General features: G+C 45.9%; 1 protein-coding gene across 3 annotated transcripts in view; it reads left to right on the forward strand.

The window, feature by feature from the left end:
• Positions 1–22,375, forward strand: part of STIM1 (stromal interaction molecule 1) — a 156,273-nt gene that overhangs the window by 76,522 nt on the left and 57,376 nt on the right. For all 3 annotated transcript variants that reach the window (XM_042458111.1, XM_042458110.1, XM_042458112.1), the window contains exons 3-4: positions 5,640–5,770; positions 18,997–19,111. In XM_042458111.1, coding sequence (XP_042314045.1) covers positions 5,640–5,770; positions 18,997–19,111 — 246 coding nt within the window. The remainder of the gene's footprint in view (positions 1–5,639; positions 5,771–18,996; positions 19,112–22,375) is intronic.

Raw genomic sequence — 22,375 nt, forward strand, 5'->3', positions numbered from 1 at the left:
TTATTACTCTCAGATAATCCCACCGCCGCCACCAAATGTGGAGTTTCCACCCTTTATTCTACTACTGTACAAGTGTAATGTTTTCCACTCAGAGACAGTATTACACCACTGCCACCAGCTGTCAGGCAATCCCACCCCTGTGGCCAAGTGTGTGTGTGTGTGTGTGTGTGGGAGGGGGGTCTTTACACATAACCCACCAAATGTGAAGCCTTCCACAGTATTCATTGCAAACTCTCAGCATGAGGCCTTTCCCTGATCCCCACATTTGCCACAGATAAGAACTTTCTTCTGTCCCCTTTGTGTGACACCAACTATGGGGTCGGTCAAAATGCCCTCAAAGTCCCTGTGAGGATTTATACTACTTTTATTTTTTTATTAAACAATAAAACATTACATATCCATAAGAAATTCTGTCTCCTAAGATGCACCTCTAGAAGTACAGTGGACCTGTGGTATCTGCTGGGGCTAGGTTTCAAGCACCCATGCTCCATTGGACACCAAAATCCATGGATGCTCAAGTTCCATTATATACAATGGGGTATTATTATTATTAATACTCTGGTTTCTCTTCAGATCGTATAAATCTTTTGCCTATTATTATTATTATTATTACCACTGCTACCGTGGGCCCTGTGGGATCTCCGCTGGGGTTTGGTTCCAGGACCATCCCCCATTGGATACCACAATTTGTGGATGCTCAAGTTCCATTATATACAGTGGGATAGTAAAATGACGTCCCTTGTATAAAGTGACAAAATCAAGATTTGGTCTTAGGTGTTTTTGAAGAAGTATTTTCAATCCATGGATGGTTGAATCAGTGGATACCAAATCTATAGATATGCCGGGTGCTGGTGACCATATACCGTAGATAAATGAAATGTATTGGGAGTAACTCATGTCTAGTGTTTTCCTTGGCAATGCATTTGTCCTCCATTTGGAAGACAAATAAATCCTGGCTATATCTGGGTCAAGGGCTGCTGTCTTGGCCTGATCAGGGTGGTGCAAGGATGCAAAGATCCTGCTTAGATCTATCAGGATTTGCCTGCAGATTGCTTCCTTTCGGTCAGCATCAGTCTGCTGGACACGTCACGGTGTGTGTGTGTGTGGTTTCTTATGGCTATTGAGTTAAAGCAGGAGTTTCTTTGGTGCTCTGCTCGATGCATTTGGGATTTTGAGAAAGTAAGGTGCCATGGAGAGTGGGCCGTTCCAAGGTAGAACCAGTTGCAATTCCAGGACATTCTAAGAATTCATTTGGTACCAAAAGCTCACATATATCATCACTGCTATAAGATACTCCTTTTTGGTGGTATCTGAAGGCTGCCTACAACAGAAGAAAGCACCACAGCTCTTTAGCTCATGGATTCCAGATCCTGTTGAACCAGTTGGTAGACCCCTAAGCAATTGATTCTAATGACACAGTCCTAAGGGGGAAACTACATCTCCCCATGGCTGCATGATGGGTCACTGGGCTGAGGTGGCAACCCTCCCAATGAAGCTACTGAAAGATTGTTGGAACGTTGGCCTAGGATTCTGGAGAGCAGGTTTTGAATCTCCACTCAGCCAAGAAATCGACTGGGTTTCTCTGCCTCAGAGGTCTCTGAAGACACTTGCCAAGACAACCCTTAGAGTTGCCGTAAGTCAGCTATAACTTGAAGGCCCATAACAACAGGGCCAAAGAAAGGCACCTGAACTGTGCAGGTGTGGCCCATCTCCCATCCCAGAAGACAGGAGAACAGAGCAAACAAGTTGCTAATGTCAGGGATGATGGGAGTTGTGGCTCTTCACCTGGCCTGGAACTCACCACCTGGTTGTGCACCACGCTGACCAGTTTTGGCCAGTTGTTGTAGCTTAGCAGAGTTGCAGAGAACTGGCTGAAGACCCCGACAAACTCTCCAAGCCTTCTCACTCTTGCTTCCACAGAAGTCTTCACCCTTCTTCAACAGGGTCCTGCTGGTTCTTGTAGCTTCACCCAAGACACCAGACAACTCAGTAGTCTTATATAAAAGATCTACTTTATTCTACTATATACACAGCTCCAAACAATACTCAACTCCTCACTACTATCCACTCTACTACCCACAACTACTACCCACAAAATACATTGGGATGCATAGTCCTTATTATAGTCAATGCATGGTACCACCACTGTGGTCTGTTTCCACCCAGTAGGCGTGTACATCATTCCCATTGGTTCTCTTTGTTCATCCTACAATTAATGATTTCATCATCTCAGCCTTGACCACTTAACAATTGTCAGGTGTGTCCAATTATTCACTATGCATTTCTTGTCCTTGGCACTCAGGACTTGTTAATTGTATTACCATTTACACCTGTGTGGTTCTCCATTGGCTTCTGCTGAGTCACTCTGACTCTCACATACATCTTTTATTTCTCTTACTGTATAACCCATGTGGCTTTTTCCTTAACAGCTAATGGAGGACTTACTCTTTCCAACTTTGCACTGCCAGGTTAAAGTGGTCCTATGCGCATGTGCCTTCAGGTCCCCTGTTGACTTAGGGCAACCCCATAAATTTCACAGGGTTTTCTAAGGACTCCCCAGAGGTGGTTTTGCCATTTCCTTCTTTTGAAATCTCCAGCAACTGGGATTCATTGGCAGCCTTCTCTCCAGGGCTGACCCCCCCCCCCACCTTCCAAGAACAGACAGGAGCTGGTGCCTTGAGTTGATCCTGCTAAGTATAAATAAACCCTTTTCATACCTTGCCATACCTGTGAGCCCTCTGTGTGAAAAAGGAGAGGAAAGAAGGAGGATTTTAGCAGCATCTTTAAAAGTGATTTATTATAGCAAGCCCTTTCATGGATTCCAGTCCATTTCTTCAAATGCATTGAGTTGGCTTGATGTTCTGCTCCTGTTCTCCTCTGTGTTTGTGAATGGCAAGAGGAGACCGAGGGGTCCGGAAAAGCTTGCTCTGGGTGTATCCTTCATTGACAAGCAGAAATATGAGCTGCCATCACCATCCAAGCCCAGCATAGGCTTCATTGCTAAGGTGGCACCTGACTAAATGCTGGAAACAGGTGGTTATCAAGGCAGGAGACAGCTGTGCTACTGGGTCGTATATTTATTTGTTTGTTCATGCAAATATTCATGTCCAGCCCTATATCCCAAGGATCTCAGGCAGCATTGAATAAAATCAACTTAGAACGATAGACAACAATCACAGTAACATAAAAACCCCAAAAATATGTAAAGAGATCTTTTAGCACCTTTGAGACTAACTGAACGAAAGAAGTTGGCCCCATGAGCTTTTGTAGTCTTAAGTCTACTTCCTCAGATGCATATGGATCTAAAGAAGTATACTTTAGTCTTCGGAAGCTTATGCTGCCAACTTCTTCCCTTCGGTGAGTCTGATTTTCCTCTGCTGCTGCCTTTTGCACAGACCCCAGCGATTCTAGTCAAATATGTAAATGGCAGCAACTTTTCGGAGGGCTGCTGTGTTGGCTGACTCAGCTGGCCTCACGCTGGCAACTCTGCTGCTTGGCTGACCAGCCAGCGGAGACTGAGTGAGGGCGCTCTGCCACCTTCTGACTCACCTGGCCCCTTTTAGTGCTTGCTGGGTCGCCCTCACCACTTTGGCACTCGCTCAGCTGTGGCTGGTGACCCACCATCCTGCAATGGGGACTCAGGCTTCCCTGTGAAAGTGTCCTCCCACCATGGATTAAGAGCACAAAGCTTGCTTTGGCACCTGGCCTTCCTCTAGCTTTAAACCCTCTAGCATAGCTGAAAATGCAGAGAGGGCTTTTAAATTCATCCAAATGCATCTGAGGAAGTAGACTTAAGTCTGCGAAAGCTCATGCTGCCAACTTCATTCTTTCAGTTAGTCTCAAGGGTGGTATGAGATCTCTCTACGTTTTAAATTAATGATTGTTTGCAGAAAGACATCTGCCCAGCAAAAAGGCGTCATTTTCTTGCTCCTTCTGTTCCTGCTGCTCCCCAGGACTCCACACTGCTGAGCTTGCCAGTTTAATTTGACAGGGGCTTCCTATGTTTCAACTGTCCAGGTCAAAAGCAGGCCAAGCACCTGCTGGCTCCATGCCCTGACGCATGGGCAGCTTGGAGCTGCAGTGGCAGGATGTGTGTCCATGTGCTGCTTGACTTTGGGTCAGATGCTCCACTGAGCTCATACCTAGAAAGCCCTCAAAGGAGCAGGATCCACAGCTACCTTTTCACAACAAGAAGGATTCGTGGCTGGCACTCTTTGTCTTTGGTAGGCACATGGCCCCTGAATACAATAATCCCATCATTTCCAGAATCATGGGCAGAGCAGTTGTTGTATGCCTTCAAGTTGTTCCTATTATATGGCAACCCCAAGACAAACCTGTCATGCAATTTTCTCTGCAAGATTTCTTCTAAAGACGTTTGCCACGTCTTCCTCAGAAGCTGAGAGAGTATGATTTGCCCAAGGTCTGACGGAGGATTTCCAGGGCTGAACAGGGATTTGACTCCGGGGCTAATGGTGTCGTAGTTCAACAACAATGGCACCACAGTTGCTGTTGTTGTTGTGGGCCTTCAAGTCAATTTTGAGATAGGGCTTCCTTGGTAAGATTTGTTCAGAGCAGGTTTGCCACTGTTTTTGCCTCCTTCTGAGACTGGGAGAGTGGGATTTGCCCAAAGCCACTTAGGGGGTTTCTAGGGCTGAATGGGAATTCCAATCCTGGTCCCCCAGAGTCCTAGTCCAACACTCAAACCACTACAACATGCTGTTTCTCATGGTGATAGTAACAGTATATATTGGATTACATCTCTGGAGACAAGGGTTCTGTTTCCTGTTTGGCTACGGAAACCCATTGTATGACCTTGGACAAGTCACACTCTCTCAGCCTCAGAGGAAGGCAAAGGCAACCCCCTCTGAACAATTCATGGCAGGAAAACTCTGTGTTAGGTTCACCTTAGGTTTGCCCTAAGTCGAAACAACTCGAAGGCCCACAACAACAAGGGCAGTGGTCCCTCCACATTTGCTGGGGTTTGGGGCAAAGGACCCCTGTGAATGTAGAAAATCCGCAAATAACAAATCACTATTCTTTTTCCTGAGAGAACCCCTTTCTAGGAATCTCCAGGTCCTCCAGTGCAACTCTATGGTTAACATCTGCTGGAAGTTAATCATAGAACCATGCTGGAGGACCTATAAATGACTAGAGAGTGTTTTCTCCAGGAACTTCTAAGTCCTCTAGCACAAGTCTATGGTCAACTTGTAGCAGAATTGCTTTGGTGGATTTAGAGATTCCTAGAGAGGAGATATTAATCAAAATTGCAAATAATCCTCAAAAGTCAAAGCCACAAATGTGGAGGGCCAGCTGCATAGTGTAGTATCACCGTTTGTATTTGGGAAAATACAATGTGTGAAGTACCCCCTCCGCACCACCACTGCTGAGTTGTCGCAGCCTTTTTCCCAAAGCAGAGGTCAGCATTTGGTGCTCCTGGGTCCTTGTTATCTGGGGCCCCTGCTTTTTCCCTTCAACTGTGAAGCTTAGATATGTCAATGGTTTTGCTTTCCAGAGGCCAGGGTGATTTCCCTTGGTGCCTACAGGTTGATGCTGGTCAGGAGGAAGATCCAGGTGCTGAGAATATTGTTGTTTTCTTTTGGGGGATTCTTCGGTAACTTTCCCCCTTCTCCTCCGCACAGAGTTCTGCCGCATCGACCAGCCCTTGTGCCAGAATGAGGACGAGCAGCTCAGCTTCGAGGCTGTCCGGAACATCCACAAGCAGATGGACGACGATGCCAACGGCAACGTAGACGTGGAGGAGAGTGATGAGGTGAGGGCGCAGGGATGGCGGCATTGGTGGCGTCACACCTCCCTCTTTTCGTGGGCTCCGGGGGCCCCATCTTTCTTCCCCGGAGCACCTGCCCCATGAGTTACGTAAATCATATTGTGGGTGTCCAAGGTTGTGGGTGCAATTCTGTTGTGTTTCTGTCTTGACAGTGGATGGAGTTGATACACAAGGGGTAACATAGTGGACATAGGCAGCAGCATTCTTGACTTATCCTCAGATCATATCAAAAGCCATAATTTTGGCCCTGATACCTGTCATCGACTTATACATGAGGTTGACTTTTAGTCAAGTATATATGGTAAATCAAATAAACAAGTTCTTTCCGCTCTCCTCTTGCAAAATTAGTGGTGCTTAGCTGCCTTAAAGGCAACTCCAGTCAATGCTCCCCCCTTGTTCGAAATGGGGGCAAAATGTAGAAATGTTGATGTCTCTCCATGAGGCTGCCTCTCCTGACCCAGGACTGGCACTTTAAGCCTCAGCTTGTTTGGTGTGGAGCTAAAAGAAGATGGAAAACATTGAGCCACCTTTAAGCTCCAGGGCTTTCTTCTTCAATTTTCCCACCTGTTTCATCCAGTTTGGGGCAGCAGAAGCCCAGCTGCTTCTGCTGTCAGGCATTTGTCCCCATGTGCTTTTCCCGCTGGCTTGGGAGTGGAGAATACAAGGCAGTTGTGGGGCGTGTGGTGGGTGCAGGCGCATGAGAAACAGGCAGACAGAGAGATTGCTGGGGGCCAAGTATGCATTCCTGTCTCCAGTGGCAGGGGCTGCCCTGAAGAACTCCTTTTACTGAAGTGGCTCCCATTCTTGGGCTTGTTGACTCGTGCAATGACTTCTCAAAACAGTGCATGCTCAAAAAACATGAGGGGAAGCAGCCAGACGATGCCCGCACGTGTTTTGCTTCATGACGTGCGATGTATTGGAAGCAAATTTGTGGCCCCGTGCATGTATAGAGAAAATTGGATGGAAGTACTGTAGTTTTTTTCTCCCTCTTAAAAATCTAGAACATTGAGTGGGATAAATTATCTGCTAATGCATTTGAAACAGGGGTGTGCATCTGTTGGGGACTTGGTTGGTTGCCTATTGGGCCCCATGGGGCAGTGAAGGACTGCACCCTTCTGAGGGAAAAGCTCACCCTCTGTGTTTTTTCTACTCAGCCTATTGGACAGGGATCTACAATTGTCTCTGTTAAAAGTATACAGTCACTCCTTTCTCACAGACTTCATAGAATCATAGAGTTGGAAGAGACCCCAAGGGCCATCCAGTCCAACCCCATTCTGCCATGCAGGAAATCCAATTAAAAGCATTCCTGACAGATGGCCATCCAGCCTCTGTTTAAAGACCTCCAAGGAAGGAGACTCTATCACCCTCCGAGGAAGGAGTGCATTCCATTGTCGAACAGCCCTAACTGTCAGGAAGTTCCTCCTAATGTTCAGGTGGAATCTCTTTTCCTGCAGCTTGCATCCATTGTTCCGGGTCCTGTTCTCTGGAGCAGCAGAAAACAAGCTTGCTCCCTCCTCAATATGACATTCTTTCAAATATTTAAACAGGGCTATCATATCCTCTCTTAACCTTCTCTTCTCCAGGCTAAACATCCCCAGCTCCCTAAGTCGTTCCTCATAGGGCATGGTTTCCAGACCCTTCACCATTTAAGTTGCCCTCCTTTGGACACATGGCTCCAGTTTCTCAACATCCTTTTTGAATTGTGGTGCTCAGAACTAGACACAGTATTCCAGGTGGGGTCTGACCAAAGCAGAATAGACTGGCACTATTACTTCTCTTGATCTAGACACTATACTTTTATTGATGCAGACTTGAGATCCACAGTCTTGAATACTCGCAGAGGGGCAACCTTTGTTATTTTTAATGGGGCGTGCCCTGCGGAGCACAACCTGTGTCTGCTACCAGGCACGCGCCCCATTCAAGCCTATGGGGCTTGAATACACGTGAGTCTCTGTTTTTGCGATACCTTTTTAAAAATAAAGCAGATATGAGGAAGACAAAATACGTGAAGTTGAAGGCTTTCATGGCTGGCATCCATAGTTTTTTGTGGGTTTTTCAGGCTGTGTGGCCATGTTCTAGAAGAATTTATTCCTGATGTTTCGCCAGCATCTGTGGCTGGCATCTTCTCACAAAAACTCACAAAAAACGATAAGACAAGATAGGTTTGGGAAGATTTCTCCCTCTCTCTCCCTCTCTTTTTTTAAAGAAAAGATGTTTAGGAATTAAGCTTGTCTCCCTGCCACAGACCTCTTAAAATTCACATTTGTTGCTTACATGAACAGTGCTCCCAAAAGGTCATTGAGCTTTTCTCCAGGTTTTTGACCTCTGCAAGATACAGAGTAGTGCACTTCCTTCCTAGTATTACCGTGATGGGAATATGTATTTGGCAATATATGTCCATTTCTTAGACCTTGGATCAAACATTGAGCAAAATAGAAACCTCAGTCAAGAAATCAGAAAAGACTAGATAGGAGTGGGAAGAGCAGCCATGCGAGAACTAGACAAAATCCTAAAGTGTAAAGGTATACAGCTGAACACTAAAGCTAGAATCATCCAAGACATTGTATTCTCCATCACCACGTATGTGAGAGATGGACAGTGAAGAAAGCGGAAGGAAGGAAATCAACTCATTTGAAATACAGTGGACCCTTGTTATCCGCTGGGGTTTGGTTCCAAGATCCCCTGTGTATAACAGAATCCGTGTACACTCAAGTCCCATTAAATATAATGACATAACAAAATGGTGTCCCTTATAAAAAAAAAGGAAAATCAAGGTTTGATATTTGAAATTTATACTTTTTTTGAACATTTTCAAACCATGTATGCTTGAATCCGTGTATAAAAAATCCATTTATAAGAAGGGCTGACTGTATAGTGCTGGAGAAGATTTCTGCGGATACTGTGGATGGCCAAAAGACAAACAAATAGCTCCTTAAACAGATGAAGCCTAGATGCCAAGATGGTCAATTTAGAATCGTAGAATCATAGAGTTGGAAGAGACCCCAAAGGCCATCCAGTCCAACCCCCTTCTTCTGCCATGCAGGAAATCCAAATCAAAGCATCCCCAACAGTTGGCCATCCAGCCTCTGCTTAAAGACCTCCAAAGAAGGAGACTCTGCTACACTCTGAAGAAGGAGTGTGTTCCTCTGTCGAACAGCCCTTACTCTCAGGAGGTTCCTCCTAATGTTGAGCTGGAATCTCTTTTCCTGCAGCTTGCATCCATTGCTCCATTGTGTCCTTTTCTCTGGAGCAGCAGAAAACAAGTTTGCTCTTTCCTCAATATGAAATCCCTTCAAATATTTAGATAGGGCTCTCATATCACCTCTTAACCTTCTCTTCTCCAGGCTAAACATCCCCAGCTCCCTGAGTCGTTCCTCATAGGGCTTCATGGTTTCCAGACCCATCACCATTTTAGTCGCCCTCCTTTAGACACATGGCTCCAGTTTCTCAACATCCTTTTTGAATTCTGGTACCCAGAACTGGACACAGTATTCCAGGTGGGGCCTGACCAGAGCAGAATAGAGTGGCACTATTACTTCTCTTGATCTAGACACTGTACTTCTGTTGATGCAACCTAAAATCACATCGGCCTTGTTAGCTGCCGCATCGCACTGTTGACTCATGTTCAATTTGTGATCTACTTGGACTCCCAGGTCCATTTCACACATATAAGTTTCTTGTTCAGCCAGGTGTCCCCCATAATCCATGCATTTCATTTTTCTGCCTTAAGTGCAGTACCTTACATTTCTCCATGTTGAAATTCATTTTGTTAGCTTTGGACCAGATTTCTAGTCTGTTCAGGTCATTTTGAATGTTGATCCTGTCCTCTGGAGTATTAGCTATTCCTCCTAGTTTGGTGTCATCTGCAAATTTGATAAGTATGCTCCCAATTCTGTCATCCAGGTAATTGATGAAGATGTTGAGCAGCACTGGGCTCAGGACAGAGCCCCACTGGACACCCCACTGGTCACTTCTCTCCAGGATGAAAAGGAGCCATGGCTGACCATCGTTTGGCTTCGGCTGGTCAACCAATTCCAAATCCATGTAACAGTTGCCTTGTCTAGCCCACATTTTACAAGCTTGTTTGCAAGAATTTCATGGGAAACCTTGTCAAAGGCCTTACTGAAATCAAGATATACTAAATCCACAGCATTCCCTTCATCTACCAAGCTGGTAATTTTATCAAAGAAAGAGATCAGATTAGTCTGGCATGACTTGTTTCTCTGAAACCCATGTTGACTTTTTGTTATTATGGCATTGCCTTCTAGATGTTCACAGACTCTTTGTTTAATGATCTGCTCCAAAATCTTTCCTGGGATTGATGTCAGACTAACTGGACAATAATTGTTGGGTTCCCCTTTTCCCCCTTTTTGAAGATGGGGACAACGTTTGCCCTCCTCCAGTCGGCTGGGACTTCCCCTCTTCTCCAGGAGTTCTTAAAGACTATTATGGCCAATGGCTCTGATACTACATTTGCCAGTTCTTTTAATACCCTTGGATGGAGTTCATCTGGTCCTGGAGACTTATATTCATTTAGATTAACCAGGTATTCCTATACTAATTTCAGCCATACTTTGGTCATATCATGAGATGGCACAATTTATTAGAAAAGACGATAATGCCAGGGAAGGTAGGAGGCAATAGAAAGAGAGGAAGACTGCATGCTAGATGGATGGACTCAATCAGGGAGGCCACAGTCCTGAGCGTAGAAGACCTGAGCAAAGCAGTGGAGGACAAGGGGTCTTGGAGATGCCTCATTCACAAGGGTCGACTCGAAGGCATCTAACAACAACAAATGCATTTTAATCTAGAGATGCAAAATGCAGCTGATTGAGAGAGGGCTGGGATGTTAGAGAGCCAAGTGTGTGTGTGTATGAGTGTGTTTTGAAGAATCAAAGTACAAGCTAAGCCCCTTTTCCTCCTCAGGTGTGCCAGGGATGTTCAGCTACGTCTTCAAAAGCCCGAGACTTCCTTGCGTCTGAGGCAACCTGTCCTGCCTGTCTGGGTGCGCCATCTTCTCTGTCTGGAGGGGCCTGTTGAGGCAGCAGCTCCCCTTCCTCCTCTGGGCTTTCAGCCTTGACTGAGTTTGTAGAAGTTTCCCATCTTCTCTTGAGTTGCCTGAAGGGCAGGTTCCCAGGGAAAGTATCTTGAGTTTGGACATGCTTGAGCATGCAGGTTTGCTTGCTACACTGGTCTTGGCTCAGGCTTCTGATTCAGGCCTTTTGAGCTTTTCTTTCCAGGGAAACTGTGGGCTTGTGTTTTTTGTACAGAACATAATGGCAGTTGTGTGTCCTCTCCTTCTTGTGGAGCTATGGCTCTTGGAGTAGAGATTGAGTAGAAGAGCATTGACATAAATTCCACCAGAACATCTCTCTGTGTGTGTGTGTGTTTCTCTTGCCAGAAAACAACTCATCTTTAAATACAGTCGCTGTTGTGCACAAAGTACATCTCCAGCCCTGAGCCTGTCAGAGATCTAGGCTGATCAGGTAGAGTTCACTCGCTCGGCATGAGCAACATTGAAATAGATATCTATTTATTTATTTATTTCAAGGATTTATATCCCACCTTTCTTCCACAATGGGACCCAAGGTGGGTGTCTTCAAATTTCCGACATATGGCAACCTTAAGACACTGATAACTGATGCATTGAGTCAGTGCAAGACATCTTTCTAAACAGTCCCATCATGGACTATTTCCTTCCTTGTGGCCCTTTGTTGTCTTTAGATAATTCCAGAGAGAGGTGTGTAAATGGAAAACCTGGAATTACATCAGTGGGGTTTGCTCTAATTTCCAAAGCTTCTGCTTTTTGAGTCTTTGACATGTCTTTCTTCAGTTCTTGATAAGCTTCCCCCATAGTCTTTCTTCTAAAGCAAAGTAAGATAGTGCCTTGAAGAGACATACCCAGAACAGTAAGATACTCATCTCATTCTTCAAACATCAGGCTACATTTTTTGACAAATAGACTAATTGAGTACAGAATTAAGTGTAAGATCAAAAGAAGTTGAATAACGCTATTCACTTGGCCCTTGATAGAAGATACTAAGCCAAGGACGTGTATGCATTGTGGTCAATGTTAATATATAGGATTAAAGTCACTGTTCAGGGCAGATGCAGAAATCTTAGTGTGAGAAGTGAAGTTTCCTGCCAGTTTGATCTGGCATTGGGTAGATGGCATGTAGAGAATTGACAGCTGAGCCAGATCAAAATGTGTTCCAGTTATCAGTACTTTAGGGTTGCTATAAGTTGGAAACAAGTTGAACGCATGCAGCAACAGCAGCGCTGTCCAGTATAATCCACTCGGTGCATCTGCCGTGTAGTTATCTGCATGCTATAAGGACTGTAATCAGAAAAGAATGGTTGCGTTAAAAAAACAACAACCCTAGAAATGGACAGGACTGTATGCACAGGGCTTTAGAAGCAACCCACCCCTGCCTTTTCTTTCTCTTTTTAAATGTAGAATGTCAGGCTTCCGCAAGGCACCCATCAAAAGAACCCTGAAAAGGAGAGACAAGGCCAGGAATTTCATGGCGCTGGTGTAGTACATACTCTTGTCTCAAAAGGCTTCCTGTTACATAGTTCATATAAATATTTTTGGGGGACGTACACCTTGGCTACCATCCTATTAGTGACATATGCAGGTACAGGTCCACCGTACGCCTGCTTATGCCTTTTTGGAGGGGGTCATGGTTGAAATACTATACCTGCCTGACACAACAGCCCCCTCTGGAAACCTTCCTTTTCCAGTGCCTCTGACCACTCCATGGCCAGTGGAGAGCAGAGGATGGCGAAGAAGCATCTGTTGTGTGCCTATAGCCAGAGGCACAACAAGGAATACATCCTCAGAGACTGCCCTGGGACCCTCCATGGCTCCTGGAAGATGGCCTTGTGGTTGTGTCTCTAGCCGCAGGCACATAGTCAGATGCTTCTTAGCCATCCCCTGCTCTCCCCGGGACATTACAGGGCTGTAAACGGGGCTGGGGGGCTGGAAAAGGAAGATGAGCCCTGCAAGAGGCTGGCTAGAGGGGGCCTTTTGTAGTCTTGCCATGGCCAGCCTACATCTCCTGATGCAGGATCTCACCCCTTTCTCCTTCCCATATTCTGATGCCTTTCTCTTTGAAGAGGAGCTTTCAGTGAATTCAAAGGAGGCAGCAATAGGGACTCTGATTAAAAAGAGCCCCATAGGATCCCAAGGGGAGACTCCTCCTAATTAGCAGCCTATTTCTGCTCTTGTGCAGAGGCAGAGGTGGCTTGCAAGGGGCCTTGCGACTTAATTGAACAGGCTTTTTTTCCTGTCCTCCAGTAAGTCTTCCCTAGGGAATCCACAACCATGAGAGTATCTAGGTTTGCAGCAGGTGAAGGATGCCAGGCCACCTTTTATTGAAGATGCTTAAACACAAGAGAGAAGCAGCAGATGGGATTAGCTGTGGACAGTGAGCCAAGAACAAGACGCAAGCACCCAAACAGGTCAGAATCAAAACAACGCCCTCCCACCTCCAAAAAGGGGGTTTTCAAGCAGTGCAAATAGGTCCGTAAGGGAGGTAAATCCTTGGCACATTTCCTTGGCAAATCTCTTATTTGCCACCAACTGTGGCAGTGAATAGCCAGGGTATTCCCGGAGATAAATACCATACAAGGAAGATAAAGTAAATAGATCTGCCATTTCATTAAAAGGAATCTTAGCTGATTGCTCAATTAAAATTCCTACAGCAGCCAGTTGGTAATTAAATTTGCATCTATTTGCCTGCAAGGGGCAGGTAACATCATGAGGTGCAAAGGAGGTGGTGCATTGTGTGTGTTTGTGTGTCACAACAAGCAGCACAGCAGGCGAGTGAGGTATTTCTCTGGCTTTGAGAAAGTGGCAAGAACATTTAAGAAGATGCCATGGGATTCACCCATCCATGCAAGGCTTGAAAATGTTAAAAAAGAAAAGGGAAAAAAACCCCTCCAAAAAGGAAATCTTGATCTTGTCATGAAAGGAATCCCATTCTACCTGGCCATCAGGGCAAGAGGCCACTGTCAGAACAGAAGACGGAGGAACAGAACGGTTCCCAATTGGCAGAGGGGTCAGACAAGGCTGCATCCTTTAACCGTATCTGTTCAAACTTGTATGCAGAACATATTATAGGAAAAGCAGGCTTGGACACAGAAGACGGAGGAGTGAAAACAGGCGGAATATCAACAATCTGAGATATGCAGATGACACCATACTACTAACTGAAAACCTCACAGACCTGGAATACCTACTAAGGAAGATCAAGGAAGAAAGCGCAAAGGCAGGCCTATTGTTGACCGTAAAACAAAAAGAATGACCACCGAGGACCTTCACAAGTTCAACCTAGACAATGAAGAAATAGAAGTAGTAAAAGAATTCCCATACCTGGGATCAAGCATTGATAGAAATGGAGACTGTAATAAGGAAATTAGAGGAATATTAAGGATGGGGAGGGCGGCTACAAAAGAACAAGGAAAGATCCTAAAATGCAAAAATATACAACTGAGCACAAAAGTCAGAATATGAAGATGCCAGCCAAAGATGCTGGCGAAACACCAGAAACAAACTCTTCTAGAACATAGCCCCCCAAACCCACCAAAAACTATCAACCCACAGTGTTTGTTGTTAGTCTTTTCCTTCACTCTTCCGAGAAGGAAGGAAAATGTTCAGCCGGACTTTGATTCTCTTGGTAATGGTTCCCTGTCCCTCCGTGGGACCAGGAAACAAAAGTGCATTTGGACAGCATTGTGCTGTTGCCTTTCTGGCTGGCGGAGTTTGCAAGGCGGTCTGCCCTTGTCTTTCCTGCAGGGCGAAGGGCCTGCCCAACAGTGTCCTCTTCCGAAGGACCTTGGAAGCCTGTTTTCACAGAGATGGATGTGGATGGGAGCCTGCCAGGAGATCACTTTTCCTTCCTGAGCTAAATATACTGAGCAACAGCTGGTTCCCCTGCCTCCAGCCCTCGGGAGAGCATGGTCCGCAGCCCAGCACTTCTTGCGTTGGGCCACTCCGGATGACTTTGCCCTCTTCCTCGCGGAGGTCACAGGCTGGACAGCACGAGGTCCAAGGAGGCAGGAGGAGCTCTCCATCTTGGCTGGCCCCCCTCTGCTGCTTGGGCTTTCATCTTCAATTATCTGGGAGCATCGTGTGAAGATTTCTCTCCCCCCCCCCCCCCCTCCTTCCCCCCAACCTTTCCTGTTCCTTTTTTAAAAACCCATTAACTTGGCTCGCTGAGAATGTCAGAGGACTGGACAGATTTCCTTAATCCCTCTTTGCAGCTTCAAAACTCCTCTGGACAAGAGGCTTTTTTGCAAGCCAACTGAGGGGGAATTCCCAAAAAATGGATCCATTGGGAAACACATGGGGGGGGGGGGGTTCCTGGTGTTGAGACTTTGTCTGCCCCCTCATCTCTCTGCAGTTTGTCCTTCTGGTTGTCATTTCCGACTTACATTGACCCTAAGGGAGTTTTCTTGGCTGGTGTCTTCAGAGGGGGTTTGCCATTGCCCTCCTTTGAGGCTGAGAGAGTGTGACTTACTATCATCAGGGGAAACTCCAGCACTCACCCCTCTACAATGAGAACACAATAACCTTCCACATGGATCAAGGAAAGTACTGTGAAAAGAGACATGCAACACACAATGTGGTATGCCGCATTGCGTGTTGCATGTCTCTTTTGAAACGCCCAGATTGGTCATTTTGAGGTTTCATAAATAGTCGTGATTAATTCACAAATGCATTTTTGTACTTTGATATACTTGCATATATGGAATATATATGACTATATATTTGAGATGTCTTGTCCACAGGGTCGCCACAAATCGAGATTGACTCGAGGGTGGTTAACAACAACAATTTTCATAGTATTTTGCTTGGTCCATTTGGAGGCTGTTGTCTTCAGAGTATCACTTGCCCAAGGTCACTCAGTGGGTTTACATGGCCGAGTTGGGATTCGAACGCTGGTTTCCACAGTCCTAGTCCAATGCTCAAACCATTACACCACACTCTTTCTTTCTTATTGGCCCTGCTCCTCCATTGCTTGATCCATTGCTGCAGCTGGTGTTGCTGTACATTGATTTTGGTTCACCTCAGAAGGGAAATGTCTCTCTGTTTCTTGTTCGAAGCTTGGAAACCTTATTTTTGTAAGGACCAGAATTCCCCAGCCAGTGTGGCTTGTGGATTCTGGGAGTTGTATTCCAAAAGAAAGAGCATTATCAAGCTCTGCCCTTTACACTATTGATCATGCTTTGTCGTTCCATCACTAGCGACTGCTTTTGCCGGGCTCAGCTCTTGCACCGGTGCCCACTAGATTGTATATTCATGGATGTTTCGCAATGCCTTTTCTGTATTTTGCACCTCTCCCACTCTTAGAATCATAGAATCCTAGAGCTGGAAGAGACCCCAAAGGCCATCCAGTCCAACCCTCTTCTTCTGCCATGCAGGAACTCTCAATCAAAGCATCCCTGACAGATGTCCATCCAGCCTCTGTTTAAAAACCTCCAAAGAAGGAGACTCCACCACACTCTGAGGTTTTAAATTGTTGTAAGCAGCTTTGGGTCCCAAGCCAGGAGAAAAGGGAATATAAACTGAATCTGATAGATATATAGATAGGTAGACAGACAGATAGCATCTCTTGGATTGTTTGATGGTAGGAACTGTCCAGCTCTCCAGATGTTGTTGGGCTGCACTTCCCTGCATTCCTCACCAATAACTGGCCTGGCTAGGTGGGCTGATGGGAGTTGTAGTCCAGCAATATTTGCAGGACCCAACAATTTCCACCCTGATTTTGAAGAGTCTGACATCCAGGATACTTGCAAGGCCCATGTGTCTACATAGATGGACTTCCCCATTCTTAAAGGCAGTGGATTTTCCTGCTGCTTAATTGAAGAGGTTTTATTATGTTTAGCTGTTGTTTTATTATATGCTTTAATTTATTGCTAGCCACCTTGTAGAGTTTTGGTCCAAGAGGTTGCTTAAATCTACTCCAAGCATAATTACTCCACGGAGGCCTAAATCCTAGAGCTAGTCACAACTTGAGTTGACCTATTGGATCAAGAGAAATTACACAAGTGTTGTTGACTTAAAAATTCAGCAGTTTCGGCCTTAAAATCTCTAAGGAGCCACAGGATTCTTTGCTACCCATCTGCAGGACTGTCTTATAAGATAAGTTCATAAACAACTTGAGTTGACCGATGCGAACGGTGATTTCACGGCAACCCAGTTTTATATTGAGGTATTCGCTGTTGAGGTATGGAGCTGTGGAGGCAAAACCTTTACCTTTTCCCTAAAAAAAGACAGAAGGAAGGGAATGGGAATGGGAATGGGAATGTTCTGGTTAGGGTTTCCTATTGAGTGAACAGCTTATCCTGAATTATGCCAAGGAGAACCCACCATCTTCAGAGTCAGATTGTTCCTTTGTCTTCAAAGAGAAGTCATTGCAGGTTCCCTCCTGAAGTCAGCCTTTCCCTTTGTGTGTCTGTCTCTCTGTGTGACTTTGTTAACCTTAGGCTTGCTCAGGTGTGGCCTCCATGGCTCAGGGATGGAGGGTAGGCTTCCTTGCTCAAGAGCCCTGACCTAGTGATGGCTGTGTTTTGGAAATGGGCCTATCACACATCTTGCGTGCATATCCCGGGTCTTGTGTGCCCTTGTGACTTCACAATGTGTGCGTATGGGTCAGAATAGCCTTTCAATTGGCAGGTGTTAAGAACTTGGGGAGAAAAAAGAGATGCAGCAGATTTGGTTGGTTTTAGCTGCAGCTTTGGGAAGTGATGATGAGGCAGTTTATTAATAGCGGCCCAGCATCAAAGATGGATTGTTAGCTGGCAGATCAAGGATGGATTTCCTCTCCTCGGCTTCTTCCTCTTGCCTTGAGAGAAAGTTACTGATTTGGGGATCATTTTCCCCACTACCTGAGGACCAAATCCACCCCATGCATCCTTTATGCCTCCGCATGGACAGTTCTGACCAGAAAATCTCAGCATTCAAAACTGGAATTGTGGAGAAGCCTCACTCTTTCTCTAACACCAAACTGGGTTCTTGGCAAGGCTGCAGAGTCGAGACCGAATCATGTGCGTGTGGCAAGGTATTGAGGAAAGAGTATATGTTTATGCATGGGGGAAGGAAAGAATATTTGCCGTTACACTCGTAGCTCCCCATTTGCTGGGGCTAGGGGCACAGGACCCCCAGGAATGTGGGGAAAACGCGTATAACAAGGTCACTATGTTTTTACCTGAGAGAACACCTCTCTGGGAATCTCTGAGTCCTCCAGGGCACCTCTGTGGTCAACACCTGCCAGACATTGACCATAGAATTGCACCAGAAGAGCTACAAACACCTAGCAGAGTGTTCTCTCTAGGAATCTCTATGTCTTCCAGTGCAGCTTTTGATTAAAGCTGACCATAGAGTTGCCCTTATAAAACCCTTTCAGTGTATTTCTACATATTTCAGTGCAACACACTCCCTCAGAGGATTCTCCTTCTTTGGAGGTTTTTAAACAGAGACCAGATGGCCATCTGTCCCAGGGAGTTCTTTGTGGGTTTTTCAGGCGATGTGGCCATGTTCTAGAAGAGTTTATGCCTGACGTTTGGCCAGCATCTGTGGCTGGCATCTTCAGAGAGAATGCTGGCATGGAAGGGAATGGTGTGTGTGTGTGTGTGTGTGTGTGTGTTTACACGCACACACACACACACACACACACAGGGTGCCCCTGGGTTGGGAGGAGCGATTTCCATGTTAATCTGTGTATTGTTCTGTTGTTGATGGTAAGGCCTTGGGGTGGGAGGTTAGGCAAAGAGGACTTGTGTCTCCTTAATGAATGATCCATGGTCTGCTGGGAAACTCCCTTCACCCTGAGTGGTTTTCATTTGCATTTGCTGGGTCTTGATTTTGCTCTTTTTCAGGACTGGCAGCCAAATTTTGTTCACTTTTGTCTAGGTGTTTGTGGATTTCAGTGGCTTCCCTGTTCATTCTGACCTGATAATTGTTGGCCTGGTCCAGAATTTCAGTGTTTTCAAACAGCATTTTGTGCCCAGGATGGTTTATAACGTGTTCTGCTGCTGGTGGTTTTTCTGGCTGGCCCAGCCAGCCGTGTCTCTCGCCTTCCTGGGATGGTGGTGGGAGGGTGGGGTTGGCATCTTCTTTTCCTCTGGTGACAAGTACTAACTGTTTCAGTGCAAACTCTCCAGTGTCCAGACCTGACTGGCTTTGTGCTTCTTTTTCCTCCCAGTTCCTGAGGGAAGACTTGAACTACCACGACCCAACAGTCAAGCACAGCACTTTCCATGGGGAGGACAAGCTCATCAGTGTGGAGGATCTTTGGAAGGCCTGGAAAGCCTCCGAAGGTGAGCTCTGTGCAGCATCTGTGTGCTCTGTGTGTTACGCAAAGGAAGAGAGCCCTTTTGTGATCTCATTTGTTGGCCGCTTTTAGCTTTTGCATCTCCCTCCCTTTGCCCCAGTTGAGTTTATTTTTGTGGCTTGTTTGTAAGCTGCATCATAGATCAGGAAGTAGGGAACACAAAACAAGAAAGAGAAAGAAAGAGACCTTCCTCCGGGTAGAAACAAGAGCCAGTGGTTCAGCAGTAAGCCATAGAAGGGCCTGGCTGTGTGGAAAGCAATGGCTTGGTGTAAAAAGTACCTGTCTGTCTACATAGTACTCTCTCCCTGAATCTGCCCCTCACATGTCCGTCCTGTCATAAAAGAAGTGTCTGTGACCTGGTATGCATGGAAAATGTGTATGTGTGTGTGTTGTAGACTTTCCAGATTATGGGGCCTCAATCCTCTTTTCCAGTTCTTGGGGTGAGGAGTGGGGAAGCTTGGAGAGAGGGCACTGCCTTGAAAAGTGTTTACCTACAGATATCTACCTATGTTTTTCTCATTTGCTAGACTTGCTGTCCTTGTGTTGTATGGTATACCTTGTGCAGCTGCGGTTGACACATAACGCATCATATTAGTAACATCACCAGGAAAGATTGTAGAGCAGCCCATTAAACAGAGAGTCTGTGAACATTTAGAAGAGAAGACCATAATCACAAAACGTCAACATGGGTTTCTCAAGAGCAAGTCATGCCAGACTGATCACATACCTTTTTTGATAAAATTACCAGCTTGGTAGATGAATGGAATGCTGTAGCATATCTTTATTTTCAGTAAAACCTTTGACAAGGTCCCCATGATATTCTTGCAAACAAGCTAGTAAAATGGGGGTTAAGCACTGCAGCGGTGAAATGGCTTTGTAATTGTGATAGTTGGCCATCCTTCTCTAGCTCCACATCTCAAATGAATTGATTTTCTTTTTAGCTGCTTCTTCACTGTCCAGCTCTCTCTCATCTGTATGTGACGATGGGGAACGCAGTGGCTTGGACAAGTCTCACGTTTGTTCTCCGTTTGTATCTCTTTGCTCTTGAGGGTCTTTTTTAGTCCTTTCATGGCTGCCTTCCCCATTCCTAATCTTCTTCTTTCTTCTTCCTGATTAATGTTTGAAGATCTTCTTTATTTATATCCTGCCTTTTCCCTCAGAAAATGATTCAAGGGGCTTCATGTTCTTTATACCTGGAGAGAAGCTGTTTTGCTGCCTAGCAGGTTAGCACAAGGCTGTTAGTTCAAAGTACACCTTCTTCCTAGCATTTGTGGCTTCCTGCCTAAGGAAGCCTGCAAATGCATTCTAGTGTGGCTATGGGAGCAGTGGACAGATCCGTCCTCCATCCTCATGTTGAGTGGCCTGCCCACGGTGGCAAGCGGCCAAGGCCGGGTGTTGAGTGGCCCCAAGATAAAGCCATTTGCAGCACCTTGGCCTGCCTGCCTTTGCTCAGCAGACACGTCTCTGTTTCTTGTTTCCTTTATTGCCTTGTTAAACCTCTCCTGGCTCTGGCAAAATCTTAATTGCCATGTAAATGTCTTACAGCAGACAGAACCCTTCCTTCCTTTGGAGTCCAACTCCCCCCATCACCATTTTACTGCTGGACTCTGTCCTATGTCTGAAGCAGAGGCTTCGGCCTTTTGTTCTGTGCTTGAATGGCCTGAGGGAGGATGATGCTCTGAGGTCCTTAAATATTTCCATGGGTCCAAAAGCATTCAGTATCTTGTACACATATGTTAAGAAAAGCAGGATGTTGGGAGAGTTCTTCTTTTCAAAGGCTTAATTTGGCCCATGGCCCAAGACTGACGTTTGGAAGATCTAGAGCAAGAACGTAGAAAGTGCAGCTTGCACCCCAATTTTGTGGGGGCCCCAACACCCCCCCCCAATGCTTTTTGAAAAAAACAATAGCACAATCTTCAAGCCTCTTGGCTCAGAAGCCATGCAGAAAGCCCCCACCCTGGTGTAAAGGTAATGGTCGTTCCTCTTTCCCAGGATTTACCTCTCCCTCTTGGAATGTCCCCCTGCCCTGCTTGGATTCCCAGTAAGTAGGATGAATGGGGCGGGGAGACATCCTCTGGTTGTCTGGAGGTAGAGTCCCAGCTAAAGTTTGCTGTTGTTAACGGCCCTTGAGTCAATCTTGGCCCATAGTGACCCTGCGGATGAGACACCTCCAAGACTCTGTCCTCCATTGCTCTGCTTGGTTCCTGCAAACTCATCCCTGTGACCTCTTTCATAGACTCCATCCATCCAGCATGCAGCCTTTCTATCGCTTTCTGCTTCCCTCCACTTTCCCCAGCATTATTGTCTTTTCTGATGAGTTGTGTCTTCTCGTGATGTATCCAAAGTGCAACAGCCTCAGTTTCATCATCTTGGCTTCCGGGGAGAGTTCAAGCTTGATCTGTTCTAGGACCCATTTGTTTGTCTTTTTGGCTGTCGACAGTATCCTCAAAACTCTTGTCCAGCACCATATCTCATTGATTTTTTTGAAATTCAGAAGCCTCTGAAATGGACAGGAAGCTGAGTGTTTGACAGAAGCAGAAAGCAAAGAGGACAAGTTGACATGCTGGAACTTGTCCAGAGCTAAAGTACCAGGTGGAAAATCTCTACTTTGGCCAGGAACTTGGTAATACCTTGGGCATCATGCCTTCCCCACATTGAGCCTTGTGTCTCCCACACCAGTTAGAAGCATGGCCCAGGGAAGCCCACGTGGCCATTGTGATAGTGCACATTGCTTTCTGCTTCAGTTTCCCTCTATGGGCTGTGGAGGCCATAGATTTCTCCACCCCAGTGGACCCCCGTTCAGTTCCTTGTTATTGAAAGACGTGGGTATGTTTGTTGCCCACCGCAGTTGCTATTGCCGTTGAGTTCCCTCAGTTGAGATGAGAGGTGCAATGCCAAACCAGCTCCTAGAATCATGGAATCATAGAATTGGAAGAGACCCCAAGGGCCATCCAGTCCAACCCCCTTCATCTGTCATGCAGGAACTCTCAATCAAAGCATCCCTGACAGATGGCCATCCAGCCTCTGTTTAAAAACCTCCAAGGAAGGAGCGTCTTCCACTGTTCAACAGTTCTTACTATCAGAAGTTCTTCTTAATGTTCAGGTGGAATTTCTTTTCCTGGAGCTTGAATCCATTGCTCCATTGTCTCCTATTCCCTGGAGCAGCAGAAAACAAGCTCGCTCCATCCTCAATATGAGATATAATCATCATCATCATCATCATCATCATCATCATCATCATCATCATCAT

This window comes from Sceloporus undulatus, chromosome 3, assembly GCF_019175285.1.
Source record: "Sceloporus undulatus isolate JIND9_A2432 ecotype Alabama chromosome 3, SceUnd_v1.1, whole genome shotgun sequence".
NCBI lineage: Eukaryota > Metazoa > Chordata > Lepidosauria > Squamata > Phrynosomatidae > Sceloporus > Sceloporus undulatus.